The sequence below is a fragment of the Equus przewalskii genome, chromosome 6, assembly GCF_037783145.1.
Source record: "Equus przewalskii isolate Varuska chromosome 6, EquPr2, whole genome shotgun sequence".
In the NCBI taxonomy this organism is placed as follows: domain Eukaryota; kingdom Metazoa; phylum Chordata; class Mammalia; order Perissodactyla; family Equidae; genus Equus; species Equus przewalskii.
Genome location: NC_091836.1, coordinates 69,858,859 through 69,878,504, shown reverse-complemented (window position 1 = coordinate 69,878,504; position 19,646 = coordinate 69,858,859). Strand labels below are relative to the sequence as shown.

The window sequence follows — 19,646 nt, the reverse complement described above, 5'->3', positions numbered from 1 at the left end:
TTCATAAATATCCTTTCTTCCATTAAGCAAAAATATGTGTATTTAGGGTTAATTATGGTAAGATTAGTTTTATGTGGGATATAGAAATGAATAAAACAGACACCCTACTTACAGAGTTTGTGAATTGATAAGGAAGACAAGCATACAAGAACGTGTACATTTCATTCATTTTTGTTTCTCCTATAGTAACTAGCACTTAACGAACATCTGTTAATGAACTTATTTCTTAACAAACTTGTTATTGATAAAAGCAACATTTATTAAATACTTAATATGTGAAAGGCACTGTGCTAAGCATTTCAATTTCAATTCTTTCAACTTTGCTTCCCTTTCAAGCTAGCTACTACACTTTGTTTTCCTTTCTTTAATTACTTAATAGTACATAATCACTACCTTCAAATTAGATCATGTCCTACATTTCTTGGAATAAATAGATGCTCAATAAATGTTCCTTTCCTTAATCTATAGCAGGGTTTCTCAGCTTTAGCACTACTGACATCTCGGGTCAGATAATTCTTTGTCATTGGGAGCTATCTTATGCATTTTGGATCCCTGGACTCTACTCACCAGATGCTAGTAGCACTCCTCCAATTTTGACAAGCCAAAATGTCTCCGGACATTACCAAATGTCCCATGGGATGGAAGGTAGGGGAGAACTGCCCCCTAGTTGAGAATCACTAATCTATAGTAATCTCTCTGTCAAAGGTCAGGACAACTTCCTAACTGCCAAAACCCAACTAACAACTTCCCAATCCAATGCCTTCTCTGCAGCTTCTGAGCACTGCTCCATTTTGAAGCTCTATTTCTTGGTATTCTACGTACCTCTCATTTGCCACTTATGGCTCCCCCGTACTCAGTTTCTTGCTTACTTTTCCCCCTTGCAAACCCTTAAAGTTGCGAAGATCTCCTCTGTTGAGTAAAGAACCCTCCACTTTTTACTTCTTTTTTTCAAATTAACATTTCCTTGAATTTATTCTATCTATGACACATTAAAAGGGAATGCCATTTCCCTCTTTGCAATATTTTGGACATACTGATACCAAAAACCGAGAGTGGTCACAGCTGCTCTGCACAGGCCAGAGACCTGAGGTTCCTGTGCAGCCAGAAGGGCAGGAGATATGAGAGTGAAAAAAAAGCAGGGCTGGAATTTGCCCACATTCTTTGGCTACAAGATAAGACCACTCTCAGCACTTTCTTCTTAGACATTTTTTAATCAAAGAATGTATGTACCTATTTTAAAAGTCAAATAGGATTACAAGACATAATAAAAAACAGTAGTTGCCTGCCTTCTTAGGGGTAATCACTTTTAACTTCCTAAAATGTTTCTTCTGGTATTTACCTTCATATTTCTAAGTAACACAGGTGTACTACTATTTTCTGATTTTTCACTTTTCTAAATAATTTATGAACTTACTATTATGAAAAATGAAGGGTCCACTCCCTTATATCATTACTCTTGGACACAGATTTCCTTCTCACCCACCTTCTCAATTTATATTACAATTTGTTGTTAATTTCAGTGTTAATATTACATCAGAGCCAAGTGTAATGTATTACTTTCTTATACAACTTCTAGTTTTCCTTCTTTTAGTAACTGCCCTAATTTTCATTTACTTAGTTCTTTATATGCCTATTACTATTTCACTATTGAACTCTCTAAGAAAACTGAAAATTTCCTCTCCATTTGGTCAAACACAGGAGAAATGAGTCTCCACCCACTCCCTCCCCCTTAGAAATATCCCTAATAAGCCCTGCCCTGCTCCCATAGAGTGTTTGCTCTCTAAATACAACACAGACCCTAAACCTCCTTCTCTCTTTCTTCTGTATTATATCCCCTACTTCTTGGACTCCATGCCTTACTCTTTATATTCTTTGTGGTAGAGGACATCTTTGTGTGGTTTCCTAAGGAATAGTGCTGGAGAGTTAAACTTTTGAGACCCTGGATGCATGAAAATGTTTTTACTCTACCCTCACACTTAATTGATAGTTTAATTGGGAATGGAACTTGAAGTTGAAAATTCAGAATTCTAGCCATCGTAGTGGGTATAAAGTGGTGTCTCATTGAGGAGCTGATTTGCATTTCCTTGATAACTAATGGCGTGGACATCTTTTCATGTGCATATTAGCTACTTGACCATCTTGTTCGGAGAAATATCTATTTAGATGCTCTGCCTACATTTTTAATTGAATTATTTGTCTCTCAATTATTAAGCTGTACGAATTCCTTATATATTCTAGATATAAGTCCTTTATCAGATATAAGACTTGCAAATATTTTCTCTCATTCTGTGGTCATCCTTTCACTTTCTTAAAAGTGTCCTTTGAGGCACAAACATTTTTTGTTTTGTTTTGTTTTGTTTTTTTTTTTTTGGAGGAAGATTAGCCCTCAGCTAACTACTGCCAGTCCTCCTCTTTTCGCTGAGGAAGCCTGGCTCTGAGCTAACATCCGTGCTCATCTTCCTCTAGTTTTATACGTGGGACGCCTACCACAGCATGGCTGCCAAGCAGTGCCATGTCTGCACCCGGGATCCGAACCAGCGAACCCCGGGCTGCCGAGAAGCAGAACGTGCAAACTTAACCGCTGCGCCACCGGGCCGGCCCCGAGGCACAAACATTTTTAACTTTAATTAAGTCTAACTTACCAATTCTTTTTGTTGCTTTTGGTGTCATATCTAAGAATCTCTTCTCAAATCCAAGATCATAAAGATTTATCTCTATGTTTTGTTCTAAGAGTTTTATAGTTTTAGCTCTTCCATTTAGCTATTTAATCCATTTTGAGTTAATTTTTGTATATAGGTTGAGGTAAGGGTCCAACTTCATTTCTTTTGCATGTAGCTAGCCAGTTGTCCCAGCATCATTTGTTGAAAAGATTCTTCTTTCCCCATTGAATGGTCTTGACTCCCTTGTTGAATATCAGTTGACCACAGACACATAGGTTTATTTCTAGACTATCAATTCTATTCCATTGATTTATATGTCTATCTTTATGCCAGGAACAAACTGACTTGATTACTACTGCTTTGTAAGAAGTTTTAAAACAGGGAAGTGTAAATCCTCCTACTTTTTTTTCAAGATTGTTTTGGCTATTCTGGGTCCCTTGCAATTTCATAGGAATTTTAGAACCAGCTTATCAATTTCTACAAAGAAGTCAGCTGCAATACTGATAGGGATTGCAGTGAATCATAAACATGGGATTTGTTTCCATTTATTTAGATCTCCTTTAGTTTCTTTGAACAACATTTTCCAGCTTTCAGGGTTTATGTTTTGTACTTCTTTTGTTAAATTTATTCCTAAGCATTTTATTATTATCAACTCTATCGTAAATGGAATTATTTTCTTAATTTCATTTTTGGATTGTTCATTGTAAGTAAACAGACATATAAATGATTTTTGTATATTGATCTTGTATCCTGCAATCTTCCTGAATTTGTTTATTAATTCTTATAGTTTTTTAGTGGATTATTTAGGATTTTCTACATACAGATCATGCAATCTGTGAACACAGTTTTACTTCTTATGCAATTTGGATTCCTTTTATTTATTTTTTTCCTGCCTAACTGAGCAGGTCACATAGGTAATAAGAGATAGACCCTGAATTTCAACTCATGTCTGTTTAAAAATCCATGCTCTTTTCATTATACCCTGCTAATGCTGCTGTTGGGGATAGAGCTCGGAGATAAGAATGGAAAGGTTTATTGGAAACCATTCTGTAAGTGAAGCCACAAATAAAAGGCTAAAGATTGGATTTTTATTTAAGAGACAATGGATAATGATTTTTTATTTAGTATACAATGAATAACCAAGGGAATGACTTGGTTATTCTAAGGAAGTACTGCTTTAGGAAGATAAATCTGTTAACAATGTATACAACGAATTGGAGGAAGAATTTAAAAGGAAGAAAGCTAGTTAAGAGCTCTTACCTGCCCAAAAGCAGCTGTATGGTTCTGGTATCAGCTTTTGTATCGTGCTTCCCAAATGTATTCTCAGTTGGGGGGTGGAGGTAATCTTCAAGGTGGTCTGTAAATTGATTCCTAGAGAAGGCTTTGACTCTAAGGTGTGGAAAAATATTTTCTGAGTGGCTAACATATGGGGAAAATCTAAATCAGAATTAATTGAGTTAAAAGATAGTACATAGAGATAGTTCAACAAGGAAAATTTAACATACTTTAGACTTAACTACCTCAAAGATATATAAAACTTCACAATTTACAAAACCCTTTCCTACATTAGAATCTCATTTCATTTCTGTAATAGAGGGAGGAGAGAATATCCCCATTTTATATATAAGCTGGTTCAGAGAGAGCAAAGAACTTAGCCATTTACATATTTAGCAAGCGCCAGTGTGAGGTCTGGATTTTGAGTATCTTAATTCCTAGTTCAGGCTTCTTTTCCACCACATTAAGGATTATTTGTCAAACATTTATAAGATTACTTAGTCCATATCTTGACAAAAAACACATGCTAACAACTACTAAGAAATGAACTGTTGGGATTCATGTATATCCTGTAACTTACTGTGTTGATGCACTAAGAAAATCTTCCTTCATAGAAGGATGAACTTCGTCCAACAACATGCTAGTATCTGGGCTTGATTTCATTGCAGAAATCACCATAGCATTACGCAGTTTATTGCCTTGTTCTAACAGAGCTGAAAAGGGCAAAAGCAGAACATGGAAAATCTAAAATTCAACAGAAATACTTACAATATTTAGCACCTTTCCTATCATAGGACTTACCATAGTCTACTGTAATGGCTTCTGTATCTGCCTTCCCCACTAGCTTGAGAATTCTTTGAGGACGTTAACTTTATAACAAATGCTTACTGAGCTTCTGTTATGTGGACTGTTTTAGATGCTGGCATTAGAGCAGGTAATTAAATCTCTATTCCAGAGAGACTGAACTCCTTGTGGAAGTCATTTTACGCACGCATTGACTCTTCCAAATGGTGTTTGTACATAATAAGGTTAGCAATGTCTATATATTATTTTTGTATCCAGGTACCTTATTGAATTCTCTTATTATCTGTGTAACAGTTTTAATGCCATTACTATCCAAGAAACACCAACAACCTTATCAGTTAAGCTTTTAGGAGCCATAGTGATAATCTATCCTAAATTTAGACTTTTATGGATGAAGAAAAGAATGTCAAAAAATTTCCATGACTTGTCCAAGATCACAGGAGGTTAACACAAAAGTCTGGATGAAATCTTCAGACTTTCTGATAGGTAAAATTTACCCCATCCCTAAGTAACAACAACAATAGCAATTACAGCAGATAACATTTATTGAATCCTTACCACGTGGTGGGCACTTCTCTAAGTATATTATATATATGAACTCATTTAATCCTTCCAACAATCCTGAGATAGGTATTACTATTTCCTTCATTTTCCAGATGAAAAAAATTGAGGCACAGAGGATAAGTAACTTGCCCAAGTAATGCATTCAGCAGCTGTATAATCAGGATGACTCCACATCCTATGATTTTAACCACTATACTATATAGAACCCTACTTTAGCTCTTAGATCCTCCTTTAAAAGCTTAAGACCAGTGGTATTATTCCAAGGAACACTGGAAAGTATTATTTTCTTGAGGTTCCACAGTTGCTTAAGAGATGAGACTAGATACCAAGTGCGTCTCTTAGTCTAGAGTTTTATAGCTTCTAAAAATAAAGAAGACATGGTGGTCAGGCCAAGAAAAAAAACAAACAACAAGCCAAATAGCTCCATAAACATCTAGCATTTGTTAGTATAAAGAGTATCAAATATAGCTTAAAAACTAAAAAAAAAATCACCACGACCAAGAAAACTGAAATATCATCTGTTCAGTGTATGATGTGAAAAACACAACTAAACTAAAAGAAAATAAAGATCATCTATTATGGTTGGCAGAATTCTAAGATAGCTCTTCCAAGATTCCCAGCCCCTAGTGTACACATACTTTCTCCCAGTGATTCAAATACTCATCTAAGTATTGATGTGAAAGGATTTTGCAGATGTAATTACAGTTCCAAATCAGTCAAGCTTAAGATAGATTATCTTAGTGGGCCCAAGCTTTTTAAAAGGGGAGTTGGCAGGATTTGAAGTCAGAGATTTTGAAGCATGAGAAAGATTTAACGTATCATTGCTGTCTTGAAGACGGAGGGGGCCATGTGACAAGAAATGCAGGCAGCCTCTAGGAGGTGAGAGTGCCCTGGCTGACAGCCAGCAAGGAAATGTGACTTCAGTCCTCCAACTGCAAGGAACTGAATCTGTCAACAAGAAAGAACTTGAAAGCGAATTTCTCCCCAGAGCTTCCAGATGAGAATTTAGTTTGGCTGACACCTTGATTTTAGCCTGTGATACCCTAAGCAGAAAACTCAACCATAACTTGCTGGACTTCCAATCGACAGAACTGTGAAGTAATAAACAGGTGTTGTAGTTTAAGCCATTAAGTTTGTGGGAATTTGTTATGCAGCAATAGAAAACAAATATACCCACTCATGGCACTAGCCAGGAATACTGATTGTTAACATTTTGATATATTCCTTATAACTTTTTATCTATGCATACATACACTGGTATTTTACAGAATTTTTTTCTTTTGCAAAAATGGTATATTATGTATATGGTTTTGTAACTGCTTTTTCATTTAACAATATGCATTAACTTTTTTCTACGTAAATAATGGCAGCACAATATTCTATTCAGAATTCATTGTATGTATTTTTGTTTTTATTAAAAAAAAAAATCTCTTTAGGATTTAGCCAGAAAATGGCTGTCTTTTTTATTCAGTAAGAAAGGGTGAGGAAAACATGGTCTACTAGTATTGAAAATTTGGTTAAAGAAACTTGCTATGTGACAGGAAACCCTTGTCCTTTTAGTTTCTAGTTGGCACTGGTTTTACTCAACATAGTTTAAAATTCCTTAATGAGGGAGGCACACTCAATAAATGCTTTATGAATAGTGACAAGCAGTGTCAATAATAAACTTCCTTTCATTTCAGGGCCATGTAGAAAAACAATTATTCTACTGATACCCAAAATGCTTCTAGGGAGAGAACAGCCTTGGTACTTGATGATCTAACCATATCTAGCTATTTTCAATTCCTTAAACACAATACTTCCTTTGTGCTCTCAAAGTTCCAGGTATTTAATTCCATAACAGAATTTATCATGCAGTGTTATAATTGTCTATCTCACCCAATCAACTTCAAGACTAGGGACTGGCTCTTGCCGGTCTTTGTATCCTTGGTGCCTGGGCATACGGCCTGGTATATACATCAGGTGTTTGAGAAAATGTTTTAACAAATATTTCCACTGTGGCATATATCACACACAATTGTACTGTATCTGCTTTAGAGTCTGTTTCCATTTCTTAAGGTCAGGGGCTGTATCTTATTTATCATTGTAACCCCAATACTCAAAACAATGACTAGCACAAAAGAGCCACTCGAAAGATACTTGCTAAATTGAAATGAGCTTAAAATTTTCATTCCTGTTAAATAAAAATTCCTTTGGGAATGGTAGTATTTTAAGAGTGATTTAATCAATTATTTACATCTGAATGGGAATAGGTACTAAAGATAGTTTCCAAAAGCAGGTTTTAAAAAGGAAATAAACATTGAGAGGAACAAGTAGGACAAATCTGAGCACAGGTGGTCCATTCATTGGTCTCTAAGTGGTTTCGTTGTTGGAACAGCCATTCTTAGAAAAGGTTTTCTAAACTCTAATGCATGGCAACAAAACCATTTATTTCCCCTTCTCAAGAGGAAGCTGGTACGTACAGTATAAGGCATCTTTCTGTACCTCAACTCAATAATAATTTCCTGAACACAAAGGAAAGGCACTTAGGTGAGTTCAGGACAAATGTTTCCCTTGTTTATTTTCTAGCGGAGGGCACAGCCTCTGCTAAACACAAGGAGGTATACAGCTTCTGGTTTTTGTTCTGACTCCTTGCTATCTATTCTAAACCCCAACTCTTTTGTTTGTTTTTTTGAGGAAGGTTAGCCCTGAGCTAACATCTGCCACCAATCCTCCTCTTTTCGCTGAGGAAGGCTGGCCTTGAGCTAACATCCGTGCCCATCTTCCTCTACTTTATATGTGGGATGCCTACCACAGCATGGCTTGCCAAGCAGTGCCATGTCCGCACCTGGGTGAACCCCAGGCTGCTGAAGCGGAATGTGCGCACTTAACTGCTGCGCCACCAGGCTGGCCCCCAAAACCCCAACTCTTACAAGCAGGATGTGTAGTTAGTGTTTCATAAATACTAGCTGGTTCACTAATTCACTTCTGTACCCCCTTTCCTGATATGATGTCAGTACAATGAAGACCAAGAAGATAATTAAGTTTATTATTTGTTATATCCCTCCCATGTCCTCAGCTCTAGAACTATTTACTAAAGTAACCCACTTAATCCTAGTCTTCCAAAATCTTGTGGTTGGAAGGGAACTTTAAAGATCCTATCTGTCTACTTGATGATTTCATCCAATCTGTAAGTCTCATCAGAAGGTTATCCAATTGTGCTTGACCATTCACTGCTTCTGGAAGCTATATTTTCCCATGTTTGCACAGGTCACACTATTAACTCAGACTGAGTCACAATCTGTTGTTTTATCTTTAAATCCACTGATCCCAGTAATTCTTATAGAAGAGGGGGCGTATGGGTTGTACCTGGCATATTTTGTTTGGCTTGAACAGTTGGCCAGCATAGTCTTGATTTAAAAATAAAAGCAGGCCTAGGTAAACAATGAATCTATGCAGGATGAAGCAGAGGACTTTGCCTTAGACGCTAAGACAATAACGAACTGGAGCTGAGGAGCAGCTGCCCTCTTTGATAGAGCAGGAGCTCCCTAACTCTGAGCCTGTGTCTTCATTTTAAAACAGGGATAACAGTCCCTACCTCACTTGGTTTTTGTAAGATTATGTGTATAAGGCACTTGACATAGCACTTAGCATATAATGAATACTCAATACATGGCAGCTGTTTTCTCGAGGCTAAATATCTCTTAGTGGTCCCTTCACCAGCCTAGTTACTCTCCTCAGAAGGAACTCATCTTCTTTAGATCTTTACTCTAATGTTACCCCCTTAACGAGGTCTTCCTTTGCCAACCTATGTAAAGCTAACATCCTCTCCTCTCACGTTCCTTGCTTCATTTTTTCCCATTGCCATTATTACCATCTAACACTACATATTTACTTATCTAGTTTATTACTGGTCTTTCCATCTAGAATATAAAATCCATAAGGCAGGAGTTTCTGTCTTTTTAAAAAAGTTTAAACCGCTGTATCCCTGACACCTAGAAGAGTGCCAGACATCTGACAGGTGCTAAATAAATAATTGCTTAATGAGGGAACAAATCTCCTTGTTAAAGTCTGGTGCCCAGGTCTACACAAAATATTCCAAGTGCTGAGTATAGAGGGACAATTTTCTTTCTTGTAAATGTAGCCTAGGGATGCATTAAAGATTAAAATTAATAGATTATAATCAGAGTATATTTTTAAAAATAGGGGATTATAGAGATCTCAGTCAAAAAAACATGAACAGATGTCTTTCTTCATTAATAATAATCCTCACCAATTACATACCCAAATAGTTATTTAGAAGACTTTTCTACTAATACTGCAGATAGTCTACTCTGGAAATTTTACTTGTGAGGGTGGATACAAATTCCTGTCATGTTCTTGATCTCACAGAGATGCACGGCTAACCATTACCGTGTAATGTGAGGCACACCTCTATCACTTTTATAATACCACTCCCTAACATGAGGTGATCCAATCCAGCACCTATTTGCTTTTTTATTTCAGTCTAAGTCCTTACAGAGGTTAACTGACTCCTTTTTACTTTTGGTTGGCTGCGAGTCATATTTAATTTCCAGGCTTAAGATCAGAAGTTGCTGTGCACTGAATGTTCCCACTGAGACCAGAAGTTTTCAGAATGTGAAATGGATTTGGTAGTAGCCTCTGCACAGTGGTACAAGTAAATGCTGCTGCTGAGACAAAAACCTTCCTTGCCTTGAATTATTTGGGAAAAAATAAGGACTAATATTTTTCTATGACAAAGGCTTTCTCACCATATCCAGGTCCATTTTAAATGTTTCCTTCCTTAAACCTACAATTATAAGCACCTAGTAATTATTTGGAGGTAACGCGGTGGTTTAATAGAGCTGCTTTTAACTGGTGAGAGTTTCTGGACGCCAGTAGGATTACTCACTTTTATTTGGCTATTTAGTTCAAACAGAAATCTTGGTTCTCTTTGTAGGCTGGCTAACGAGCAGAGTAATCCCAATAAATATAACTTAGTCTCAGTTCACAAATAAATACAAACCTGAAAGAAGATCCTTGGTAGGGGGGTTGTTTGAAGAAAGAATGCATGAGTCACTGCGACTCTTGGCAACTGTCCTAATTTGAGGCTGGAATTCAGAACTGTTGAGAAGGGACATCTGCTTCTGTGGGGCTTTGCCTTTCACAGTCATAGACTCTAAACTCTGTCCTGATTTAAGATGATGTAGTCCAAAGAAAGAGTCCTTTATTGTATCAGAGTTCTCTGCAAAGTACAAGTGGTCCTTTCCCCTGTTTTAAAATAAAGGAGAACTTCAGCAGTATGTTATCCATTATGGTAAAATTCCATTTTGTCAGAGACAGAAAGTGGATCAGTGGTTTATAGCAGTGTAGCCTTAGACTTTGTAAATCTGTTTTTCATCTCTCAAATGAAATAAATAATAGATGCTTTACCTACTGTTGTACAGTTGTAGCTAAAGTGAGACAATGAAAGAGCTCAGTGCTGAGCCTGACACAAAGCAAATGCTTCATAATTATTTAAAATCAAAATCTATTTCTGTTTCAAGACATACTGCCTTTTTCCTCTTTTCCCTCATGGAGATCTATCACGGCATCTGTCTATGATTTAGTCATACTTTTCTGTACGTTGGCCTTCCCACTAGATTGTGAGCAGTCTTTAAAACCAGGAATTGTGTCTTATTAATTTCAGTGCCCAGCACCTGGTACTAAATAAGGATCACAGTGAGTACTTATCACTTATTTGCTGAATGAATGACTACCTTTAGTCTTTTATCAACCACAGATGAAAGACAGAAATTACGAATACAGAGGGAGTTAGCTGACAGACTGACTGGTACTACGTGTAGTAATTACCTTGGAGTAGTTGATCTGCTACTGTTGGCTGCTAATTCTTTTCCATCAATTTTGGTGGTAGGTAGCCTATGAGGCCTTGAAGGAATCAGAAACTGGGTATTGCTGGGTTCAGTACATTCTTTGAATCCCTGCTCAGATGAAAGCACATTTTCTGTCATGTCAGTGGTAGGAAGAGGATTGTAGCTGTCATAAGTTTCTGACAGAGGCTCCAGGGCAAGTGAGACCTGAAATAGACATGTACTATATCAGAAATTTTCTTTAGCACTGATTAATTTTAAGGCTCCCTGCTTAATATAAATTAATGGCCCCTATTCCTTACAGGATCAAGTTCAAATTCCTGCCTACCTCATAAGACTCATCTCTCACTGTGCTTTCCTCCTCCATCTCTCTCTCCTACATAAATCAATTACTTAGGGTTCTGCAAATGTACTTTATATTTCATTCCCTTAATGCTTTTGTATATGCGATTTCTTCCAGTATTACTTCCTCTGTGAAAACTTTTTGTGTCCAGGTAAAGATGTCATGTCCACTCCTGTCTTCATGCTTCTACTTACTATCTATCTATCAATTTAACTTCCATTTATTGAACACTTTACTACAGACCAGAAGCTGTGCTAAGTTCCCCACACAGAAGTTCATGTAATGATTTAACTCTGTCAGAAGAGTATATTACCCTAATTTGAAGATTAAAAAAAAAAAGCAGAGGCTTATAGGAGGTATTTTTAACTTTTAGTTTATCATCCAGATTAGATTATGAATTCCTTCAAGGCATGGACTGTCTTACCCATTTTTCTGTAGACTAATTAGCATAGAACATACTTAGTGTACAAGTCTAGTATGCCTAATAATGCCTAATGGTCTGGTGAATGAAAGAATGACACGGCACCTTCTGCATTCTAATTGTTAGTTATTTGAGAAAAGTAAGGCCCTAGAGTTCTATGCTGGGGATGAGGCAGGGTGAAGATGAGGAATGCTAAGAAGGTAATCACTTGAAGTTTCGTTTATCATCTCATTCATGTGAGTTCAGGTTCTCTATTAAAAGGCTCTCCAGTCCTCTGAAAAGCATAATGGAGGAATAAAAAATAAAACAAGAGCCTAAAGCAAAACTTCAGAGAAGAAATCGAAGAATATACTCGAAAAAAGAACAATGGTGTTGAAAGTTCAGTTACAATGACAGAGAAAGCAGAAGGAATTGTTTAAGCAGCCAAAGCGAGTCAAAGAATGATGAATGGCCTAACACAAAAATAAAAGACTGCAGTTAGATGTTTTAAGATGTCTCTGGGAAGGTCAATGGAATAATTTGTGAAGAGAAACTGCCAAGGCATAGACTCAATAAAACACAGTTGGGTCTTGATGAAGAGAATTTTGTTCTTGAATCAGGTAACATAAAGTCTTTTAAATCTATTCATCGTCAAGATTTTCTACAAAGACAAACGACAGGAATGCAGTGGGATAAATACCTTGTGCAGTGATCACTGCAATAGCATCACATAAAATCCTGGCTGCGCAAATGTAAATGTCAGAAAGTGTTCCCTTGCCATTTATCACTTGCCAGAAAGACTGCCACCGTATTCTGGAAACAAAAGAGACACAAAGAACAAAGGCTATGTCCCTGGCCTTAACAGTGACCTGCTGGCTGGCCACTGAATTTTACTTTATCCCTAAGCAGATCTGAACCAGTCGCAAAATAACTCATAGGCCTACACTACCAGCAGCCCTTGAAGAAAGAAAAAGTCCAGGTCCCTGCCACACCCATCTTACAATCAAAACACAGGTGCTGGCCTAACTCCTCTGTTCATTTAACAAATATTCGTTGATACTAGCTAGGTGTCAGGCTCTGTGCTTCCAGCCTGACGCAAAGAGATGAGTAAAACATGGAACCTGACCCAGAGGATCACAGTATCTTATAGGAGAACTTTAAAAGAAGTAATTTTAATATAAAATGCTGAGTTCTGAGATAAGGATGTGTACTAGGTGTTATGGGAATACTAAAGAGGAGTCTGAACTTGGGGAACAGGTGAGGAAGAAGTGCCAGGGATGGTTTCTAGGAGTGAAATATACACATCTGAGATTAGAATCTTAAATATGAATGAAGAAAGATAAGTCTGAGGGAGGTTAAGCTAACATTCCAGGCAGAAGGAAGAGCATGAATCAAGCTTTGGAGGTATAAAATAGAACACTGTTCCAGCAATTCCTACCAGTCCAAGGGATTTCCACTCCTAACTCCTCTGCTTCCATAGAATGTACCAAATATACACCTGCATTCACCTCCCAGATTGTCATTCCTATCCACCTCTATCACACTCCTCCCCAATCATGGTTCACTCTTGTGCTCACTTCTCTGCCGACCCCTTCACTGAACCCTGTAGAACTCCTATTTTACACTAATTACCTTACTACGTTAACTGAACATCTTTCTTAAAATGTCCCCATTTCCCCAAGTCTTCTCCAATGGAAACAACTTCTTTCACTAGCCAGGAAAAAGGAAGTTGACTTACTTCTTTCTGGTGCCATCTCCAGACCATCATTCTATGCCCTAAATACATCACATCTCTTCTGAAGCCCGTGCCATCCCACAAATACCATGAATATACCATATAATTCTCAAATTCATAATAGAACAACCTTACAACCTTATCAGGACTCTTATCAGTCTTCTCTCAATGACTCCAGGATCTCCTTAGCACTAAGCTGCCCAAAATGATCTACTATATCTATAATATCTATCAGTATCAGAGAGAGCATATTAGTATGTCTATTTTTCAGACTTATGCCGGTCAACACAGAATTTAAAAAATTTTTAAATTATTTAACAATGTTTTAAAAAATCAGATTTTATGTAAAATTTTGGATTTCTGGCTTCTCTTGGAAAATCAGAAGATCCAGCAATGCTGGGTCCTATGCCAATGTGGCAAAAATTAGCTGGAGTAGACTAGAGGCTTTAGTCAGGGCATGTGTTCTAGTTTGCAAAGTCCCCAGCCATGTCCCAACATGAAGCAAGTGACAAATACTATTTATCATTACACTTGATCTGCTACTTTTTGAAATTTTTATTTTCTTACAGTAAAATGGACATTTTTGTATGTGTACATGTCTATGAATTTTAACCTACGTATAGATGCAAGTAACCACCACCATAATCAAGATATAAAACACTTCCATCACCCCAAAAAACTCACTGGTGCTTTCCCTTTGTAATCACATCCTCTCCTCACCGCTAACCCCTAGCAACAGCTATTCTCTATCATTATAGTTTTGGCTTTTCGAGAATGTCATATAGACGGAATCAGAGAGTATGTAATCTTTTGAGACAGGCTTCTTGCACTCAGCATAATGCCTCTAAGATTCATCCATGTGATGCATCTATCAATAGTTCATGCCTTTTTTTTAAAGATTGGCACCTGGGCTAACAACTGCTGCCAATCTTTTTTTTTTTTTTTTCCGGCTTTATTTCCCCCAACCCCCCCGTACACAGTTGTATATCTTAGTTGTAGGTCCTTCTAGTAGTGGGATGTGGGACGCCACCTCAACATGGCCTGATGAGTGGTGCCATGTCCGCGCCCAGGATCCGAACCCTGGGCCGCTGCAGCGGAGCGCACGAACTTAACCACTCAGCCAGGAGCCGGCCCCAGTTCATGCCTTTTTATTGGCTTAGTAGTACCCTATTGTTACTATGGCTTGCCACACTGACTAATTTTCAAGTATTGAAATAGCCCTGCATTACTGGGATAAATCCCACCTGGTCATGGTGTTATTACTCTTTTTATATATTGGTGGACCCAACTTGCTAATATTTTGCTGAGGATTTTTAGGTCTATGTCTTGTACTGTCCTTCTCTAGTTTTGGTAACAAGGTGGTCCAGGCCTCATAAAATAAATTGAGAAGTATTTTCTCCTCTTCTATTTTCTGGAAAAGATGATCTAAAACTGATGCTATTTCTTTTTTAAATGTTTGGAAGAATTCACCTGTGAAATGATCTTGGCCTGGACATTTTTGTTTTTGGAAGATTTTAACATTTTACACAGATAAAAATAACTCCCTGAGGGGCCGGCCCAGTGGTGCAGGGGTTAAGTTCGCACATTTCACTTCTCAGTGGCCCAGGGTTCGCTGATTCAGATCCTGGGTGGCGGACACAGCACTGCTTGGCAAAAGCCATGCTGTGGTAGGCGTCCCATGTATAAAGTAGAGGAAGATGGGCATGGATGTTAGCTCAGGGCCAGTCTTCCTCAGCAAAAAGAGGAAGATTGGCAGTAGTTAGCTCAGAGCTAATCTTCCTCAAAAACAAAACAAAACAAAACAAAACAACTCCCTGATAGCTGTATTTATTTAAAGTACCGATGAAATTTTGATGTGAGTGAAAAGCTTTTGGACAAGATGCTCATGACAAACAAATCATCAAGGAAATAGTATTTCTTTGAACTGAGAAAAGGCTTGAAAAGTTTACTAAAGACTAACGACAATGGATGATGCTCCTGCAACAGGCTTTGTTGACAATGGACTTGTTTCAAAAGTTAAATCCAAAGTGGCAACATTTTGCTAAGACACAGAACCATAAGCCTATTCAGTCTTGTTTACTTTGTCTAAAAAGCTGGAAGTCAAACAACACATGTATATAATTAACATATGATTTTAATAAACTCCTGTAGTCAATGTTTTGATTGATGAACTGGATAAGCAGTACGGCAGCCTGTTATTACTACACGAATATTAGGTGGCTTAGTGCTGAGTGTGGTGTTAAATAAACATTTTCAGCTTGAGTTAAAAGAAGTCTCTCAGTTTATGTTTTCCAAGGAGAAATCCCAGCCTCAGATCACCAGCAGACACTGATCAAATATAGGGCCATTTTAAGTGACATGACAGGCTACATAAACAATTCAATTACTTATCTGTAAGTGCATTCACAAGGAACCACACGATATGTGATTCAATTTATTCGTTCCTTCATGATTGTTTCTTTGGGAAATTTATTTGGCAAAGAACGATCTGTCCTACTTTTCTCTATTTTTCTATGCTGAAATAGGATTTCCAGAAATAAAAGTGATGGCATGAAATACATTATTAAAATTGTAGAGCTAACGACCAATATTCCAAAAAGATTTTTTGATTTCAAACTTTATGGGAACCAACACAGTTCAATCTACCTTTCTCAATTTATACTGAAAGTGTAACACGTGGAGGTTAATGCAGTGCACTACAATACTTAGGATTAAATATGTTTGAAAATCTTAAATTTTACAAATATTTTAGGAGTAATACCATAACTGTCAAAACTATTGTGCCAAGATTCTACCTCTGGAAATACTCATGTTTGTGAATGGTTATCTTCTCTTATGAAACTGAGTAAAAACTAAATCTTACTCTTAATTAAATGGTTTCAAAATGAATGCTGTAATGCCCATCAAATATACAATATCTGGTACTGACAACTTGGTACAGAATAAAATTACCAAGTTTCCAGCCAAATCAAAGGAATGGATTTTAAAAGAAATGAATATACAATGAAGCATTCTTGTTTTCGAATTTCAATGTAAAAATAATCATATATATGTATATATTATGTTATATGCTTATATAATAGATAAGTTTGGTATTTTTAAAAAGTCTATTATATTTTTGGCAGTTGATTTTTCTTACAGCCAGCCTGCTTGACTCATTCGTTATTTTTAACATCTGATCTATACCAATAATGGAACACAAAAAAGTTTCCTCTCTCAGCTTGCTTCTAATGATCTTTACCGTCAATTTACTCTGAGCACCCTCCAGCCACCTTGGCCCTTATTATCATTTAAAACTGTTCAAACTCCATAATCTCAGTTCCCTTTAGTAACTGTGTATCCGTCGTCTTTGAGATCTGACTAAACCTAAACCTGATCTTCTCCCTCACAGCAACACCCTAAAGCCACGTCTATTCCTTCATCTTCCAGTCTGCCAGCTCCCCATCGGCTTTACTGACCACCGGTCAGGAAGGATTCCATACATAGTCAATTCAGTGCTGTTCCTGGGGACAGCAAAGCAGTGGTATGACAAGAGCTCCATCACTCACTGCATGTTATCTTTTTTAAAGTTACTGTGTTTTAAAATTACTATTATACACTCACGCACTTTAAAGAGTCAAACAGTTCTACAAGTTTGTTACAAAAACAGGTCCCTCACATAGACCATATTTCTCTTTCCCTAGAGGCAACCACTTTCAATTCTTATATCTGATTCCTGTGGTATTTTTACCTCTACAGTTCCAAATAATGTGCTTATATCTATGTCTATACCTTGATCCCCCCACTTCCCAGTTTTTAGGCATTATCTTTAGATTTTCTAATATGGAAGATAAAAATTTAGCTCCATCTCACATCCTTCTACCTCCCTATCCTCCCAACTTGCCAAAGTAGTTATACTGTAAACACTGATTATTGATCAAATTAAAATTGCTGTATGAACATATATTCTATTTAAAGCTGAACCATGAGACATATACTGATTACTTTTTCTTTTCTGTACAATTTTTACCCAAAATGGCGATAGCCTTATTTCCTTCGTTTTTTTTTGTTTTTATTAATAATTCAATTCTAAATTCTTTGCTAGTTGTCCAAATCTCCTTTTAAGATTTTCAGACGTAACAGGTATTTTACAACACTTTTTTTGTTCCTTTAAAAATCTCTCCCAGAGCTTTAGGACATATTCCAAGTTGGACTAGCTGCCATATGCTCCTGGTATAGAGCTGCCATCCTGGGATCTCTCTTCGCCTTAAATCAAGGGATTCCCTTCATCTCTCTTCTATGATGGATCTCTTGTTTCCAATATCCCATCTCATCTTCTTTCTTAATTTATTTTCTCATTTTGGTGGAAAGTCCTTCAGCTGCTTTGTCAGAAAGCTTGTGAGAGAGGTACAAAGTTCTGATACCTGTACATACAAAAGCATCTTTATTCTAGCCTTATACTAGACAGACAGTTTGCTTGAGATAGGATTCTAGGCCATTTTCATTCAATATTCTGAAGGCATTATTGAATCATCTTCTGGCTCCTAATGTTTCTATTGGGAAGCCTGAAACCACACTACTTCCTAATTCTTTGAATGTGACGGTTTCCCCTTTTCTCTGGAAGCTTATAGGATTTTGTCTTTGTTTTCAATGTTCTGAAATGTCACAATGCTACACCCTGGTGTAAGTCAGCTTTCATCCATTGTGTTACACTCAATGAGTCCTTTCCTTTATAAAAAAATTTTAATATTACAAAATATTTTTGAAGGTTTTTATTATGAAAAATTTAAAACACATAAATAAAATTAGAAAAAAATGGTATAATGAACCCAGGTACTCATTATCCAGCTTCAACAATTATCAACTCATGACTAATCACATTTCATTTATACCTTGTCCAACTTCCACTTTGCCACTGGATTATTGTGATGCAAGTCCCAGACATCATACTCTTTCTTCTGAAAATACATTAGTAATAATGTGGGGACTCATTTTTTCCCCAAAACATCAACATAATACCATTAGCACATCTAAAGAATTCATAATAATTTTTTACTATCAAAAATTGAGTCAACATTCCAATTTTGCTGATTGTTTCTAATTTTTTATAATTATTTATATGAATCAGGATCCAAATGAGTTCCTCAGGAAGCTTTTTCATTTTGGAAACTGATATATTTAATACTGGAAGTATGTGAATTGCCTGCCAGAGACCAACACTCTTTAAAGAAAACAAAATCAAGTCCACAGCATATAAAATTCATAATGTCCAGTATGGAATAAAAAATTACTAGAAGCAGGAAGTGCCCCATAACCTAGAGAATGATGAAATCAATAGAAACAGATCCAAAATGACAGAGACAGCAAAATTAGTATACAGGATCTTAAAATAACTACTATACAGATGCTCCTAAAGCTCAAGGATGTAAAAGAAAACATGAATGTAAAGACAGAAATAAAATGTACATTTAAAAAATGAAATGTAACTTTTAGAGATGAAAAATACGATATCTGAAATGAAAATGTGACTGATAGGATTAAGAGCAGATTAGACATTGCACAAGAATAGTGAATTTGAATATACAGCAATAGGAACTATGTAAAATGTGTGACTCGTGGAAAAATATCAAGGATCCAATTCACATGTAATGGAGATTCATGAAGTCACATGCTGGCTCTTTGATAAGATTAATAAAATTGTTAAACTTTAATCTAGTCTGATCCAGAAAAAAAAGAGAGAAGACATAAATTCCCAATATCAGGAATGAAAAAGACGAGACCATCACGAATGAGAGTGAAGGAATATTGTAAATAAGTTTGTGCCAATAAATGCAACAATTTAGATGAAATGGACAAATTATTTGAAAACCAAACTAGATTTTTCAAAACCAAAGATTTTATTGCAGTCTTGCACAAATTGTGTACCTTGACTCACCTGGAAATGACTTTAGGTGGTATTTAGACCCAACATTAAATGGCACTGAATTACCCAGTGAGGAAGTCAGTCCCCTTTCAATCATTGCATCAAGGGGAAAGT

At 36.7% G+C, this 19,646-nt stretch overlaps 1 protein-coding gene across 21 annotated transcripts in view; it reads right to left on the bottom strand.

Annotated features, from left to right (window-relative positions):
- The window catches only part of C2CD3 (C2 domain containing 3 centriole elongation regulator), a 133,813-nt gene that overhangs the window by 103,187 nt on the left and 10,980 nt on the right, over nt 1-19,646 (bottom strand). For 14 of the 21 annotated variants that reach the window (XR_011541545.1, XR_011541546.1, XR_011541547.1 and 11 more), the window contains 4 exons: nt 11,136-11,359; nt 10,309-10,553; nt 4,516-4,648; nt 3,921-4,049 (listed from right to left, as the gene is read on the bottom strand). Coding sequence is in view for 16 of the 21 variants with exons in the window: in XM_070625819.1 (XP_070481920.1) it covers nt 3,921-4,049; nt 4,516-4,648; nt 10,309-10,553; nt 11,136-11,359 (731 nt within the window). In the remaining 5 variants the exon portion in view is untranslated. The remainder of the gene's footprint in view (nt 1-3,920; nt 4,050-4,515; nt 4,649-10,308; nt 10,554-11,135; nt 11,360-19,646) is intronic. The other 7 variants (XR_011541548.1, XM_070625824.1, XM_070625826.1 and 4 more) reach the window with 1 other exon arrangement.